Source organism: Dipodomys ordii, unplaced genomic scaffold (assembly GCF_000151885.1).
Source record: "Dipodomys ordii isolate 6190 unplaced genomic scaffold, Dord_2.0 Scaffold81, whole genome shotgun sequence".
Classification (NCBI taxonomy): Eukaryota; Metazoa; Chordata; class Mammalia; order Rodentia; family Heteromyidae; genus Dipodomys; species Dipodomys ordii.
This window is the reverse complement of record NW_012267297.1, coordinates 959,068-975,483: the sequence shown is the minus strand read 5'-3', so window position 1 is coordinate 975,483 and position 16,416 is coordinate 959,068. Positions and strand designations below refer to the sequence as shown.

The 16,416-nt window shown below is 59.0% G+C and overlaps 2 protein-coding genes across 3 annotated transcripts; one reads left to right on the top strand and one right to left on the bottom strand.

Moving 5' to 3' along the window:
- The first annotated feature begins 230 nt into the window (after positions 1-230).
- Dusp16 (dual specificity phosphatase 16) lies at positions 231-9,632 on the top strand. The gene is made up of 6 exons (XM_013025121.1): positions 231-733; positions 1,153-1,291; positions 3,886-4,049; positions 5,362-5,521; positions 6,432-6,555; positions 7,546-9,632. The coding sequence occupies exons 1-6, from the start codon at positions 503-505 to the stop codon at positions 8,654-8,656; spliced, it is 1,929 nt and encodes a 642-aa protein (XP_012880575.1). The 5' UTR covers positions 231-502; the 3' UTR covers positions 8,657-9,632.
- A 1,670-nt stretch (positions 9,633-11,302) lies between these two features.
- On the bottom strand, positions 11,303-16,258 carry Loh12cr1 (loss of heterozygosity, 12, chromosomal region 1). 2 transcript variants are annotated; one of them, XM_013025118.1, is made up of 3 exons: positions 15,419-16,258; positions 13,355-13,512; positions 11,303-11,830 (listed from the first exon to the last, which is right to left on the bottom strand). In XM_013025118.1, exons 1-3 carry the CDS (start codon positions 15,528-15,530, stop codon positions 11,609-11,611), a joined length of 492 nt encoding a protein of 163 aa, XP_012880572.1. In that variant the 5' UTR covers positions 15,531-16,258; the 3' UTR covers positions 11,303-11,608. The 2 variants fall into 2 exon arrangements, with proteins under 2 accessions (XP_012880572.1, XP_012880571.1); XM_013025117.1 differs by lacking the exons at positions 13,355-13,512; positions 15,419-16,258 and adding an exon at positions 12,790-13,346.
- Positions 16,259-16,416: the final 158 nt, after the last annotated feature.

Below are 16,416 nucleotides of genomic sequence, written 5' to 3'. Positions count from 1 at the left end.
ATTTAGTGCTGGGGGCCAGGTGACTAGAACTCATGAATATGCTGCTTTCTGGGAGCTTTTCACCCTTGGAGGTAAACTTGAATGTCTCTTGCACATGTTCCCTTGCACCATACCCAGGAGGCTTTCTGGGGCTGGTTCAAATGAACAAGGCGTTCGGTGTGGGCTGAGAGGAGCGAGGACCGGTTCATGCTGTGGTCTGACCCACGCTTTGTCTCTGTCTATGCAGGCTGTTACCCAGTGGGCTTGGCCGGGGATGGTACAGCACCCGGGCTGCCCCCGAACCCCTGTGCCTGGGGCAGCGTGATCACGGCTGGTGCTGTGAGGGGGACCAGAGCCAACCAAGAGCCAGGACTTCCAAGGAGGACCCCCAAAATGGTATCGGCCCTGCATTGCCAGGCCTGGGCCCCCTGACCCCTTCCCCACCATGGGGCGGCTGGGCCTGTGAGCACACCGCCCTCTTGGGCCGCGGGCACCGAGGAGGAACCGAGGATCGGCAGTTGTCATGGCCCATGACGCGGCGGCTGCAGGTCCCATTGTCACCGAGAGGTTGGTGGCCCTGCTGGAGAGCGGGGCGGAGAAGGTGCTGCTGATCGACAGCCGGCCGTTCGTGGAGTATAACACCTCCCACATCCTGGACGCCATCAATGTCAACTGCTCCAAGCTCATGAAGCGCCGGCTGCAGCAGGACAAAGTGCTGATCACCGAGCTCATCCAACACTCGGCCAAGCACAAGGTGGGCATCCGCGCCCAGCCTGCCCTAGCCCCTCGAACTGATGGTTCTTAGGGGCGTTTTGTGTGATGTGTGCTAACGCTGGCATCTTCGGGGCATCAGGCTCAAGGTCACCCTGGGTGTGTGGTGTAGTCTGTTGGACAGGAAGGTCGTGGCTCCCCCCCCCCCCCCCGTGCCCCAGGAATGAAGATGAACTCATCCTTTGGTTTCAGTACGCAGGATGCCTGCATTGCTGTGCATTACGCCAAGGGCAGAAAGCATGTCCATTGAAGTCACTGGTGTGTCGCCTGTCCCATTGACTGCCCGAAGCGGGCATCAGGCGTTGGCACGTGGCAGAGTCCTACACGGCCTGTGGCAATGAGCCGATGCCCGCCAGCCCGTGCCCGCCTGTCCCCCTAAACAGCCTCCTGTATGCATTCCAGGTGGACATCGAGGGCACCCAGACGGTGGTAGTCTACGACCAGAGCTCCCAGGACATGGCATCCCTGTCGTCCGACTGCTTTCTCACTGTGCTGCTGGGGAAACTGGAGAGGAGCTTCCGTTCTGTTCACCTGCTCGCAGGTGAGGCCACGCCGCGTGGGGCCAGGGTGGCCAAGCCTCGGGGTGGCTCCCGGGGCCGGGCACAGGGGCACGAAGGGTTTACAGCCTCTGGGATTTCCCTACTGGGGTGTGGCCTAGCCTGTGGATGTGAGGAGCAGGGCTGACGGCTGCGGGGTGCTGTTAGCTGCGTGTGCAAACTCCTGGTACCATTCGGCGGCTCAGAGCCGCGAAGTCCAGGAGGGGTTCCCTGCCTCGTGTTGGTGGGGCCCGCACCAGCAGCAGGGTCCACCCACCCCAAACCCAGGGAGCTAGTGGACCGCAAGTGGCGGTCACCCCCTGGGCCTTCCTCACTGTGTAGTGTGTGTGAAAAGGATGCTTCTTTTCATTACGGCCTGGTCCGTCCATGGGTTTTTTGGTTTTCCAAGTGGAAAATAGTCTCAGCATTGGAAATGCTGAGCTGTGGGGAAGCTTCAGAAAGCACCGGGAGACGCATGTGGGAGACGTGCCCTGGGGAGCATGTTGGGGCTCTGCTCCACCCTCTTGCTCCCTCCCCCTGACCACATGGCCCCCAGCGTTTGCTGCCCGGCTCATAGGATAGGGTGGTGCAGCTGCCCCACGCATGCTCCTTCCACTGTGGCTCACGCCTGTGATCTCGACTGTTTGGAGGCAGGGGTTGGGAGGATGGAAGTTCAAGGCCATTCCAACTCCAGTTTTTTTTTTTTTTTCTTTTTGGTTCCACTTTTGCAGTAGTGATCTTTAAGTCAATATCAGGTCAGGCTACCGCCTGTCATCCTAGCTGTTTAGGAGGCTGAGATCTGAAAACCAAAGTCAGACCAGCCCGCACAAGAAAGCCCACGAGACTCTTATCTCCAATGAACCACCAAAAAGCCACAAGTGGTTCAAATTGTTAAAGCCCAGGCCCTGAGTTCAAACCCCAAGACTGGCATGCGCGTGCACACACACACACACACACACACACCTGCTTTAGAATTTGGGACTTAAAGAAATTTGAATGCCACAAAGCTGAAATACCACTGCTTCTGTGTTCACCTCTACAATTTTAAGCAAGGGGTCAAAGGAGAGAGAAGCAAGCCCGCACTCTGAACTGTTCAGTAGAGGTGTTACATGTATTTTATTTTCTCCCCACAGTGGAATCCCCAGTGGCATTTACAGGGCTGCTGGTTGGAACGGGGAGGGGCAAGGCCTTTCCTCTGGGCTGTGCTAGAATGTAGTGGTCTGTAAGTCATGCATGCCTCAGGTGTGCTGAATGTTTTTTTGTTTGTTTGTTTGTTTGATTTTGGGTCTGGTCATGGGGCCTGAACTCTGGGCCTGGGCGCTGTCCCTCAGCTCTTCAGCTCAAGGCTAGCACTCTACCACTTGAGCCACAGCGCCACTTCCAGCTTTTTTTCTGCTTATGTGGTGCTGAGGAATCGAACCCAGGGCCTCAGGCATGCAAGGCAAGCGCTCTACCACTGAGCCACCTTCCCAGCCCAATGCTGAACGTTTTAAATTTCAGCCGCCCTTGAGTCACACACAACCTTCAAGAGCAGGTGCCCTGGGGCCCACGCAGTGCGAGTGTGACAGGCAGACAGACAGGTGGCACTGTGCTCTGTGACCACCGCTTGTGTGGTGGGACCTCCAGCGTGTGGCAGTGGCTACCTGTCCTTGATTATGGCTGGAGCAAGGGGCAGAGGTACCGGGCAGGAGAGAAACACTTGTGGAAGAAAGATAATAAATCCTGAACAGCGGGCATCGGTGCCGGCGTTGGCAGTGGGCACCGGTGCCAGCATGGTGAGATGCTGCACTGAGGAATTCTGACTCCACTCCTGCCCCTGCGTGGCCTCGTCTGACATCTCAGGGGTGTGAGTTTAGCCAGGGTTTAGAGGATCCTGTGGTCAGATGGGCCTGGAACAGCTTATAGATAAAAGCTGTTTCTTTGGCGACTCTGTGGAGCCTTTAACACGCGAGTGTGTGCTGTGGCTCCCTGGGCGAAGGGCTTGCTCTATTTTGTGAGCAGAAGTCACATGCCTGGTGGGGCATGTGCTGGGCCCGGGCACTGGGCGGGGCATGGTGCTGGGCGGGGCATGGCCCAGGGCGTGGGCACTGGCCGACCTGCGCTGCGAGTCTGCGGCGAGCTGTGGGTCTAGCCGTGGGTCGGGGGAGGAGGCCTCCCTCTGATGATGCCAGGCCCTGGTCATTGTGCTGAACACAGGAGGCGTCACCGAGACCTCTGTCCCACCACACGCCTGATGCCCAGTGCTCCTTGGCACCCCAGGGCAATGGTGGACAGCGGTGCCCTGGTCTTATCAAAGGCAAAGTGGGAGCCCAGGGCCTCGGCAGTTTTACCAAATGAGGCATCTGGAGACTGGAAGAGTCAGCATGGCGCAGGGTGGGGCCGCAGTGGGAGGGAGGGGGACTGGGTCTGGCTAGACAATTAGAAAGGAAGCCACGCATGTAGATTCTGCGCAGATATAACTCACACATGTGGGGCTGTGGCTCTGCACCTGGCTGGCCAGCCTGGGCCGGCACAGAGTCTCCAGACAGGACCTGTGCAGTGATGCGTGACCTCCGGTGTCTGCCCATGGGTGACACGTGGCCCTTCCGTCTGTCCTCAGGTGGGTTCGCCGAGTTCTCGCGTTGCTTCCCGGGCCTCTGTGAAGGGAAGGCCACCCTGGTGCCCACCTGCATCTCTCAGCCATGTCTCCCTGTCGCCAACACCGGGCCGACCCGAATCCTTCCCAACCTTTACCTGGGCTGCCAGCTGGACGTCCTCAACAAGGTGAGCAGCAGAGGTCAGAGGTCAGGGGAGAAGCTGGTTAGTGGAAGAAGCAGTCCTGGCTGTCTTGACAGTTTTTGTCACTTGCAGCACTGGCCTCCGAGAGGACTTTGTTTACCCTGCCCTCTTGGCCCAGCACCATGGCTCATGCCTGGCATCCCAGCTACTCAGGAGGCTGAGATTGGAAGATTGTGGTTCAAAGCCAGCCCATGCAGGAAATCCATGAGACTCTTATCACCAATGAGCCACCAGAAAGCCAGAAGTGGCACTGTGGCTCAAGTGGTAGAGCACCAGCCTTGAGCAGAAGAGCTCAAAGACAGCATCCAGGCCACAAGTTCAAGTCGGGAGGTTGGCACACACACAAAAAGATGTGCATGCTGTTGACTGCCCTTAGACTGACGCTGTTTTGGGGGGGGTGCCTGGCTGCAGTCCTGGGGCGTCCACCACTGAATGTGGGCAGAGGTACTGCTACCATTCCACTTCGCGTCAGCAAGCTGCGCCGAGGCTCCTCTGTCCTGTGCCATCTCTTCATTGCTCTGCATTCTCTGTTCCACTTTTCTCCCAAGCAGTGGAGCTCATGGAACTCTATGATGGCCACGTTGATGTGATTTAAAAGCTTTTTTATTTTTCTGGTCCCAGAGCCTGGGACCTAAACTTGAACTCAGGGCCTGGGCATTGTCTCTGAGCTTTTGTGCTCAAGTCTAGCATTCTACCACTTGAGCCACAGCTCCTCCTCTTCCAGCTTTTGGGTGGTTCACTGGGGATAAGAGTCTCACCGCGACTTTTCTATCTGGGCTGACTTTAAATCATGATCCTCTGATCTCAGCCTGAGTAGCTGGGATGACAGGCGTGAGCCACCAGTGCCAGCTTTCAATCATTTTTGTTGTTGTTGTTGGTGGTGGTCATGGTTTAAACTCAGGGCCTGGGCGCTGTCCCTCAGCTCTTCAGCTCAAGGCTGGCACTCTACCACCTGAGCCACAGTGCAACTTCCAGTTTTCTGGTGGTTCATTGGAGATCAGAGTTTCTCCGACTTTCTTGTCCGGGCTGGCTTTGAACTGCGATCCTCAGCCCCCAGCCTCCTGAGTAGCTGGGATGACAGGCGTGAGCCACCGGCACCCCGCTCAAGTGTATTTTTTGAAGCGGGTCTTTTTTCTCATAAAGCAAAACCAAACAGACCATGTTTTAAGTCTCTAAATGCCACTTTGCCTATGTGAGTGAAGTAAGTAACGGTAACCTTGAACTGGCCACGTGGCTGCTGAGGCCTGGCGTGTGACCTCCAGCCCCTGTGACCCCTGCTCTCCCCTGTCCCTGGCAGGAGCTTATGCTGCAACACGGGATTGGCTACGTGCTGAACGCCAGCAACAGCTGCCCGAAGCCAGACTTCATCCCCGAGTCCCACTTCCTGCGCGTGCCTGTGAGCGACAGCTTCGGCGAGCGGATCCTGCCGTGGCTGGACGCATCCGTGGACTTCATTGGTGGGTACCCGGCACGGCACCGCCCTCCACCCCCTGTCATGCAAGGAGCCTGCCCCAGAAATCTGAAACCAGAGACGCCACGGGCCAGTGCACGCGCTCACCCATGGGCGGTCAGACAATGGCCATGGTGCTGGGTGCCTCAGTGGTGTATCCAGTCAATGACACCTCCCCTCCTGCTTTTTCTTGCTCGTGTCTGGTGCTCTACCACCTGAGCCATGCCTCCAGGCCTCCTCTGACCTTTTCAAGTCTTGCAGAATAGTGAATTTCTGAAGCCCCTTCTTGGACCAACCCCAGCAACACCTCTTTAGCGTGTTCTAGACGTGCGACCCTCACCCGTGTCCCGCTGTTTTCGGTGGTTAGGGGGCTGACAAAACCCAACAAAGAGGCAACGCGCGGTCGCCTGGCGGCAAGGGGCACATGGTGTGGTGGCTTTGTCATCAAACTCCAGTCGGTTCAATCTGCAGGACACACAGACGTGTCCTAAGGAAATACAGACTTAACCCAGCACCACCCACAAAATAACCATGTCCAGTGTTACGGTGAGGAGTTGGGACCAGTCCTCCTTGCGATGGCGGCTGGGACATCGGAGATGGAGACTGATTTTAGCTAGCCCCTCTCCCGTGTACTCGGGGCAATACGAGGGGTCCAGTGACACAGGAAACAAAACCCCACATCCTATGGTCAGGAGAGTCCACACTTCCCCCTCCACGTGCGCGTCTGTGTTTCCCATACTTAGCAGGCAGCACATATTCAAACAACAGCCAGGCTGCCCCGGAGAGCCGAGCACTGGCCTTGGCCGCCCAGGGCCTCCACCGCCCTGGTCCGCAGGTGCAATGGTGTCTTCACTCCCAGGACCAGGGGAGGAGGCGCAGCGAGTCTCATGTTTCCTTTGTTGGCTTTGACTGTGCAGAGAAAGCAAAGGCCTGCAACGGCTGCGTGCTGGTGCACTGCCTGGCCGGCATCTCCCGCTCCGCCACCATCGCCATCGCCTACATCATGAAGCGGATGGATATGCCCCTGGACGAGGCCTACAGGTAAGCGCCACCACCCCGGTCCACAGAGAGGGGGGTGCTGGGCATGTGCGTGAGCTGGGCTGCAACATCAGCTCTGGCCAGGGAGAGGGGAGGACAGGTGAGTCAGGTCTGTCTGTCCATCTGGCTTTGAACCATCATCCTCAGATCTTAAGCCTCAGACTTGAGTAGCCACGAGGGCCCCGCACCTCAACTGCACTCCTCACGGAGCCCGGGCATTCGGATTCCCTGGTTACCAGCACAGGACCGTCCCCTGTCCATTGCACTGGAAGCCGTGGGTCAGAGTTGGCAGAGCTGGAATGTCCAGCTGATGCTTGTAGCGGTGTCCTGCCCTTCCCCCCCCCATCCCTCTCCCCTCCCCCCCGTTCACTCACCCAGTCTCCCTAAGATAGAGCCTGGTGGGAGGGCCCACTGCTGTAATCTCAGCATGTGGGAGGCCAGGGCAGGAGGACCAGCTCAGGCTCCACAGCAAGAAAAAAAGAAAAATCCGGGCACCAGTGGGCACGCCTATAATCCTAGCTACTCAGGAGGTTGAGATCTGAGCATCACGGTTCAAAGCCAGCCGGGGCAGGAAAATCCGTGAGACTCTTATCTCCAATAAACCACCAGAAAACTGGAAGTGGTGCTGTGGCTCAAGCAGTAGAGCTCCAACCTTGAGCTGAAGAGCTGAGAGACAGCGCCCAGAGTTCAAGCCCCACAACTGACAAAAATAAAGAAAGAAAGAAAATTAGAATCCTTAGCTGGGAATGTGGCTTAATGGTAGAGTGCTCGCCTAACATGCATGGGTTCGATTCCTTAGTACCACACAGAGACAAAGTCTGCAAGGGAGCTGTGGCTCACATGGTAGAGCGCTAGTCTTGAGCACAGAGACCGTGAGAGCTCAGGAACATTGCCAGGACCTGAGTTCAAGACCCAGGACTGGCAAAAAAGAAAATCCTTAAGATCAGCAGCTGCTGTGGGCTTCAGGCTCCTGGCCTCATCCTCTCTCTGTAGGTTTGTGAAGGAGAAAAGGCCGACCATCTCTCCGAACTTTAACTTCCTGGGCCAGCTGCTGGACTACGAGAAGAAGATCAAGACGCAGCCTGGCGCGGGGCCAAAGGGCAAACTGAAGCTCCTGCACCTGGAGAAGCCGCTGGAGCCCGCGGCGGCCGCCCCAGAGAGTGGACACGGGGCCGAGCCACCCCGCAGCGGCCCCTGGGCCCTCAGTTCTGCCTTGGAGGCCCGGCCGAGGCCTGCGGCCCCCACGGCCACCACGGCCAGCGCACTGGTGGAGGCCGGGCCCCTGGCGCAGGCCCTTGGGGGCCTCCAGCTGGCCCCGGAGCCAGAGGACAGCCAGCGGCTCAAACGCTCCTTCTCGCTGGACATCAAGTCCGTGTCCTGCTCGACAGGCGCGATCGCGCGTGAGGACACAGCGGATGCATACAAGCCGGCTGCCACGCTCGACGGTCCCGCCAAGCACAGCCATTTCTCACCCGTGCGAGAGGTGTCAGAGCAGACGCCAGAGAGCAGCCCCGACGGGGAGCCGCCGCAGCCCCCGCAGGCCCCGGCCAGCCAGGGCCAGCGCCAGCACCCCACGAGGACAGGGGTGCCCCCCCGGCTGCCCTTCACACCGCTGCAGCGGAGCGGCAGCGTGGAGGACACTGGCCGCGCTGGCTTCCTCCTCGGCCTGTCCACCAGCCAGCAGCACCTGGCCAAGTCTGCCGCAGGGCTGGGCCTCAAGGGCTGGCATTCAGACACACTGGCCCCGCAGGCCGCGGCCCCCACGCTGGCCGGCGGCTGGTACTTCGCCACCGAGCCCCCGCACTTCTATGCGGCCTCGGCCATGTATGGCGCCAGGGCCAGCTACTCGGCCTACAGCTGCAGCCAGCTGCCCACGGGCGAGCACGGCGGCTCGGTGCGCAGACGGCCGCGGCCCAGCGAGCGCGGAGACTCGCGGCGCAGCTGGCATGAAGAGAGCCCCTTCGAGAAGCAGCTGAAGCGCAGGAGCTGCCAGATGGAGTTCGGGGAGGGCCTGGTGGCCGACAGCCGCTCGCGGGAGGAGCTGGGCACAGTGGGCAGCCAGTCCAGCTTCTCGGGCAGCATGGAGGTCATCGAAGTGTCCTGAGGGTCTCCGCCGGCTCCCCAATGCGTTCCCTGCACAGCCGAAGTCTGCACAGCCATGGCTGTTTCTGGAAGGTGGAGCCATGGTAGGAGAGGCCGGTGGGGCCAGGGCAGAAGCCGGAGCCCACACCCCTGCAGAAGCAGCCCACCGACCCCACGCCCTGCCCACGGAGACTACCTTCAGTCATGGCCCGGCTCCTCCGGCGGAGGCCGAGCCAGCCCCGGAGCCAGTGAAGGCAGAAGCCAGGGGTGAGTCCATGAGAGACCATCCTGTCCCAGGCTGGCCTCCCCAGATCTAAGCCAGTACCACCTCATGCCACGGCCCCACCGATGGCACAGAATCCCCGCCGCCCATGGCCTGTCCTCCATCCCCCAGGCCTCTGCACCGAGGCTGGGACAGGTTGGAGGCCTGGCGTGGACGTGGAGCACAGGTTGCAGGGCCTCTCGACTCAGCTGAGCATCTTCCACTTGATCCGTGGTGCAAATGTATCAAGGCGGAATCTTCTAGGAAATGACTTAGTGAGAAAAAGCCGGGGAGATGGAGGCAGCGTCAGATGCCCAGCCGGGCACCGAGGCTCCTCCGCACCAGCTCCTGGGTTGGTCTGAAAAGCGGTGGGCTCTGACTTAGGACCTGGTGGTGGGGCCTCTGTGCTCAAGAATGATGCTGAGTGGGGTAAAGTGAGGCAGAGGAGACCCGGTCGCGCCCTGCGGAGCTGTGTCTGGAGTGGGTCAGACACATCGGGAAGGCTGCATCCTCCCCCTTGGTACCACACGTGGCCTTCGCCAGCCCCAGGCAAACCCTGCCGCGTCACCTGCCGCTCCTGGGCATGGTCCTTGTGGGGCCACCCATGACCACAGCGGAGCGTGGGTGGGACGTGTGGGAGCTGCGCTGTGCGTTTCTCATGTGATGTCTTGTCTGTTAATATGAAATAAAGTCAGAACTGTGCCTGTGTACACGCAGGTGCGGGCGTGTCTGCGGGTATGGGACCCCGTTCTCGTCCCTCATCCCCAGCCTTCGTCCCATGGGCCTGGCCCTCAGCCTTCAGGCCCTGGTGTCAGATGTGAGGCCAGTGATGACATGGTCACATGATGTGGGCTGACCCCGTGCAGGCCCAAGACCCTGAGTTCAACCCTGGCACCTGCCTCCCATCCCCGCCCCAAAATCTGTTCTCCCCATTTCCATACACACCTCTGCAATATATTTACATGAACAGGAGGTTAGTGCAAAGCATGTGTGAGCCGCACGCCAGTGCTCACGCCTGTCATCCTAGCTACAGGAGGCTGAGGGCTGAGAATCGCAGTTCATTGCCAGCCCGGGCAGGAAAGTCCTTGAGACTCTGATCTCCAGTGAACCACCAGAAAACTGGAAGTGGAGAGGTGTGGCTCCAGTGGTAGAATGATAGCTTTGAACAAAAAGACCTCAGGTCTTGAGTTCAAGTCCCATGACTGACGGAAAGAATGGGCCTCAGTTGCTGATGGAAAGTGATTTGGAGTTGGTAAACACCAGGCCTCATGGCAGCACTCAGAGGGTCCCCAGGACAGGAATGGCCATGGCGCCCTCCCACAGCACTGCACACCAGAGCCCTGGCTGCTCCCAGTGGCCATTAGATTCGGTGTCTCCCAGTACTGATGTTCACACCTAGAGCTCCTTGTTAGCAAGCAACATGAATAAAAAGTTACCTGGGCGGAGTGCCAGGGAGTGATACCTGTCTGTCACTCCAGCTACTCAGGAGGCTGAGGACTGAGAGTTGAGGTTCAAAGCCAGCCTGGGCAGGAAAGTCCAAGAGATTATTATCTCCCATGAACCACCAGAAAAGTGGAAGTGGCACTGTGGTTCAAGGGGTAGTGCACCAGCCTTGAGCTGAAGAGCTCAGGGACAGCATCCAGGCCCCATCACCGACAAAAATTACAATGCCACATGCCAGTCCTGAGGTTGAACCCAGGCTGGGTGCTGTCCTGAGCTGTTCTCGAGGCTGGCGCTCTACTACTTGAGCCACAGCTCGTGGCAGATAAAGAGTCTCATAGATCTTTTTGGCTTCGAATTGTGATCCTCAGATCTCAGCCTCCCAAGTAGCTAGGATGACAGGCCTGAGCCACTGGTGCCCGGCTCAATGATCTCCTCTGCAGGTAATTCTGGGAAGAGCCCAGGCTTCCAGGGGAACCTGTGTTCTGAGGCAGGGGCTTTGTGTACGTGGCTCCTGGAAGGTGAGGCACCCACACGTCAGAGCGGGCTGTTTCTGGGTGAGATCGCTCCTTTTATTGACTTGTTTTAGAATAAAAGACTTTCTACAAACACCCCACATGGGAGGTGGAGACAGCGTAGCTAGGCTGGACGAGGCATGGCAGCGGGGCTGAATGAGGTGTGGCTAGGTCCCATTTGAGGAGCATCTGGAGGCTGCTTCGAAGCCTGGTGTGCTGCCCGGGCGGTGCCCTGGGCCCAGCCTTTGTCTCCATCGCCAGCTGCGCAGGTCCCCATTCGGGCCTCACAGAGAGAGAGGCGCCCCGTGGTTGCGGTATTCATGGGACAGGCTCCACGCTGGGGGCAAAGTGCAATGAGTGCACAGACCCAGTGAAGGGGGAACTGGCCACTCCCAGCCCAAGTTGGAGCCCGGGGCGCCCTTCCCAGGGCTGGGCTCACAGGGCACCCCCCAGCTTTCTCACGCCTCCTCCTTCCACATGTCCATTTTTGTCCCTACACGGTGAACGTTTGGTTTGCTTTAAACGTGAAATGAAAACAACACTGTGGGGTTCTTTGAGGAATTCCTAACAATCCCAATGTCCCAACCCCAGCCACGCTGAGGGGCCCCACTTTGGCATGGCGCCGTCCACGAGGGCGGGGGAGGGGAGGCTGCCTTGGTGGCCAAGACCCAGCTGCTCTCCCCCCACCTCTGCCCCAGTGCCCCTGCCGGCCTCCACCTGGCCAGGCAGAGGAAGGGGAGAGGCCGGAGGGGCTGCTCTAGAGGCGCTCGGGCTTCATGCTGAAGGGCTCCAGCCGCTCGCTCTCGGGCAGTAGGCTGTTGAGCCGCTCCATGAGCGGCAGGGTCTGGTCGATGCCCAGCTGCACGCGCCGCAGGATGGCCGACATCTCCTGCACCTTCTGAATCTGCTCGGCGTACCTGGCAAAGCGCTTCTGCCGCTCCTGCATGGAGCCGAACAGGGCGCCCACCGACAGGTCCATCTGCAGGCGGAGGCAACAGAGAAGCGGCGGGCGTGAGCCTCGGCCACTGCCACCGCCCCCACAGGGAGCTGCGGGGCTATGCCGGGGCCACGCGTGGCTCCACTCTGCTCCTGTGAGCTGACAACACCGTGGGGACCCCAACTCCCCTCCCCAAACCACAGCCAAGGCCACGTCACGACCTGCCAGTCAGTGACCGGCCAGCTCACACTCGGGACAGACACAAGTCAGCTCACACTCGGGGGCCACACACCGGCCAGCTCACAATCGGAGACAGGCGACTGGCCAGCTCACACTTGGGGGACAGACACCAGCTAGGTCACACTTGGGGGACAGACACCAGCCGAGTCACACTCGGGGGACAGGCGACTGGCCAGCCCAACCATACTGAACACACAGCGCTTCCGGCAGGGAGGGGGGCTGTGGCAGGGAGGGCTCTGGGTGGCTCACACAGCTGAGGAAACCCCCAGGAATCCATGTTTCAGGTGGAGATTTTGTAAAGTACAGAAAAATGGGGGCCGCCAGCACCACAGGCCACCTCGCCACTCCAAAGCAACCACAGCTGCCCCGTCCCTTCCCGCAGCCCAGCTGCCCAGATGTGGCCACCAGCCCGGCCTCTGCCAGCACCTCTCGGGGCGGCTGCAAACCTGGGCAGGGCAGGATGGGGCGGGGCGGGGCAGGGCGGGGTGATGCGGGGCTCCAGCGCCTGCGACCAGCTAATGGGATCTCACTGAAGCGGGAAATGGTGCTGCTCACACCTGCTCACTTGTCAGTGCAGGACCTGGATAGGGTTAAATCACATTTAAATGCTGGGCTTTGCTCTTTGCCAAAGAATACAGCCTGTGTCTCCACAGGCAGGGGGTCATCGGGGCTGGCCTCACCAGGATCCCTGGGCCTGGGCAGGGGCCTGGGCAGCACTGAGGTGAAGGAAGTGTGGGCCAGGCCCAGGGAAAGCAGTTTACCTCCTCAGAGGCAGGCCAGAACGAGCCCACTGCCACCATGTGTCCTGCTGCTGCCACGGACCACAACAGCCACATTTCCTGCCACCCAGGGGCCACAATGAGCCACGTTTCCTGCTGCCATGGACCACAATCTTGCTGCGTTTCCTGACACCACAGACAATCACATTTCCTGCCACCACCCATTTTGCCACATTTCCTGGCGCCATGGGACCAGCTGGATTTCTCACCACAGACCAGGGGGAAGTTAGTTATGACACTGCAGGCTCTCAGCCTGATATACAGAGACAGAAAGGGAGCTCCACGTTTTCTAGAAACACCTAGAAACATCCAGCAATGTGCTATCCGGGTCTCTTGTTTTAGAGTAACCTGTCCAACTCACTTCATCATTTCAGGGCGAGGAAAGAGGAACGGACGTCAAATGTGCTCTAAGGTTAACAAGAATCTGCCAACACTGTTACTTAGATTCACGTGATGTGGCAGCGCTTCCTGGCGAAGGGCCCCAGGGGCATGGCCAGCTCTCCCCCGCTGCCCAGTGGGGGGGGGGGCTGGTGGCCCCAGGCCTTACCTCCTTGATCCGCTTGACCAGGGCGTTCTGGTCGAAGGCCACGGCTTCGGCGCACTGGTGCAGGTGGTCCTGGTACCGCAGGCACAGCTGCAGCACCTGCTGCGCGTCCAGCTTCTCCAGACGGGCGTTGCTCGGTGAGGTCTGGCCGCTCAGGAGCCCTGCCGGGATGGGGGTGGTGGGGGGAAATGTCACGGGACGGGGGGGCAGTGGGGTGGAGGTCACAGGTCCAGGGTGGTGGGCAGAGGTCATGGGACAGTGGGGCAGAGGTTACTGCTCACAGCCATGCTCGGACCAGCCAGGCTGGGCTGAGCTGCATGCACCATACCCCGCACACACTCACAGCCCCCACCTTCGGGACACTGCTCACAACCTCCACAGACACCATCCGTTCACCTCGCCGCCTTGGGAATGGGGGTTACTGGGCTCTCGGACACTGGCCCAGCCAGTTTGGGCCATGTGGATGGTCATGGAACACGGCAGTGGAGATGAAAGGCCATGACAGCCGAAGGTGACAAGACCCAGTGCCCCCAGGGCCCACCAATGGAGTGCCGTGTCTCCTGGCTCCTTCACTGCCGGCCCGCCCACCCGCCCTTCCCCTTCTTCGTCAGCTTGAGACTCACAGGCCCGAGCTGAGACCCGGATCATGCAGCCGGGAAGAACACGTGCCCTGGCACTGGGGAACTTGGGGTCTGAGCCGGAGACGCTGCCCCGAGCTCCAGGCTCTTGCTTGTAAGTACTGTAAGCATTCAGGAGAATCGTGAGGTACAGGTCACGACATGATGTCCACAGAAGCGTGGCTGCCATGGTCGTGGACAACAAGTATAGCATGCGTGCTCTGGACCTGCCCTTCACGCCCAGCTGCAAGGAGATGGGTATCAGAGACCTTGCAGCTACAGGGGCCGCTCACCAGGTGGAGGGGTGAAGGTGAGGGGGGTGCCCGAGGTGGTGGTGGGGGAGTGGCAGGGACTGTTCAGTGGTGAAACAATCAGAAACAACCCAAGCTGGACGCCAGTGGCTCACACCTGTCATCCCAGCTATTTGGGAGGCTGAGATCTGAGGATTGAGGTTTGAAGCCAGCCTGGACAGGAAAAGTAGAGCTGTGGCTCAAATGGTAGAGTGTTAGACTTGAGCAAAAGACCTCAAGGACAGCACCCAAGCCTTGAGTTCAAGTCCCACAACCAACAACAACAACAAAAAAAGGTCAGTAACATGTTTCCTGTGGCTTCTGCCGTAACACCCGAGTGTGGCAAGCTGCGTATGCTTTTCCCACGAGCCTGCGCTGAGCTGAGCTGTGACCTGGTTGCCAGGAAATCAGGACACTGCAGAGCCAGTGTTACTGCCCAAAGGCCTTTGAAACATTACCCAGAGGCGCCACGGATCCACTTGCCAGGCGCTTTGTCTGTTGCCACCTAGTGGCAGAAGGGTCTAAGCACAGAGGCTGAAGGTCTGGGCACAGAGGACACAGAAAGTCCCCACTTGACCTTGGAGGAGAGAACGATCTTGGGAAAGAATGAGGTCGTGGGAAAGGGAGAGAGAGCTCTTGGCAAGCTCTTGGTCCAGCCCGACTCTCCTCACTTACTGTTTGTATAGTGTGTGTGTGTGTATGTGTGTGCAGGTGCGGGTGTCAGAGCCTGAGCTCTTCTGCTTAAGGCCGGTGGTCTACCCCGTGAGCCACAGCACCACTTCTGGCATTGGACTACGATCCTCAGATCTCAGCCTCCTAGGGCAGCTGGAATTACAGGTGTGAGCTACAGCGCCTGGCTCTCTCATGGCTGTTTATGGTACTTTTTTGGTCTTTCAAGTCAGTCAAGGCCTTGTGCTCGTTTCCCTGCCTGGGTGGGGGTGGGGGTGCCAGGTTGCCAAACCCTTCTTAGGGGAGATCAGGCCCGGAGCAATGGGGCGCAGGCTTAGCAAGTATGGGCACAAAGTGGTCCACCAACTCACGGCCGAGAAAACTAGGCTGCAATCATAAACAGGGCAAGGGGGCACGGCGGCGGGAGACAAGCAAATGGGGCCGGTGGCTGACCCCCCACAGGCTGGCCCCGGACGGAGCCCAGCCCTCACCTTTCAGAAGGGGCTGGAAAGCTGGGATCTCTTGCAGCTTGATGACGTCCGGATCGTTGCTGACGTTCCGCGAGGCCTGCGAGCCCTGAGCCACCACCACGATGTCGCCCATCTTGGCTCGGTGCTTGGCAGGAGGGGTTGCTAGAAAGAGTCAGACGGCTCCAGAAAGCTGGCCGGCTGCCCTGAGCCCCAGCCCAGCAAAGAGGCTTCCCACACCATCAGCAAGCCCACTTTTACATAACACAGCATGTGCACTTAGGACAAGACAAGGGAGTAAGCAAGGAGGCCCGCACAGACACATGCATCCAAGAGACCGGAAGTGGACCTGCCTTGGTAGCAGTCCCAGATGCCTGCAATGTGCCTCAGCCTACACTGCTAATTACTACACTGACTGATTACTACACTACTGATTGATTACTACACCAGTTCATTACTGCTGCCTGTCCTGGGGCCCACCTGTGGCTGGGCCCAGGCCATCTTAAGGGAGCCTGGCGGACTGTGCTGGGGCCGCAGTTTTGTGGCCTGTGGTGATCTCCAGTGCTTTCCTGATTCTCTTTCTGCACTGTTATCTCAGGCAGAACACAGCCAAATGTCACATCCTCACATCCCTACCTGTAAAATTAGGGACCACTAAGTCAGGAGGATCTGGGATCAAAGGAGAAATTTAAAACACTATCTGTCTGGATATTCCATGCTGAATTATAAAATGTTCCAATGTGTTTGGGATGCCTTAGATCTGTTGTCGATGGTAACCATGGTCCCCATCCTGTCACCCCGTCCAGCATGCACACTAAGTTTGGTTCTGATGGCTGTGGAAGAGCAGCAGCCGGCTTCCCCCTTCCCCCTCCCAGCGTGGCTTTATGACTTGGTCACTTGGCTGGATGAAAGAAACTCAAGCTAGGGCTGGGAAGGTGGCTCAGTGGTAGAGCGCTTGCCTTGCATGCCTGAGGCCCTGGGTTCGATTCCTCAGCACCACATAAGCAAAAAGAAAAAAGCCG

Bases quoted from the DNA above. Each gene is read 5' to 3' on its own strand.
- Dusp16 (XM_013025121.1), top strand. From the start codon at position 503: ATGGCCCATGACGCGGCGGCTGCAGGTCCCATTGTCACCGAGAGGTTG. The intron at 1,292-3,885 runs GTGAGGCCACGC...GTCTGTCCTCAG, and splicing joins TTCTGTTCACCTGCTCGCAG to GTGGGTTCGCCGAGTTCTCG. The intron at 6,556-7,545 runs GTAAGCGCCACC...CTCTCTCTGTAG, and splicing joins CCCCTGGACGAGGCCTACAG to GTTTGTGAAGGAGAAAAGGC.
- Loh12cr1 (XM_013025117.1), bottom strand. From the start codon at position 13,116: ATGTTTCTAGGTGTTTCTAGAAAACGTGGAGCTCCCTTTCTGTCTCTG. The intron at 11,831-12,789 runs GTAAACTGCTTT...CTCCGCCTGCAG, and splicing joins TCTGGCCTGCCTCTGAGGAG to ATGGACCTGTCGGTGGGCGC.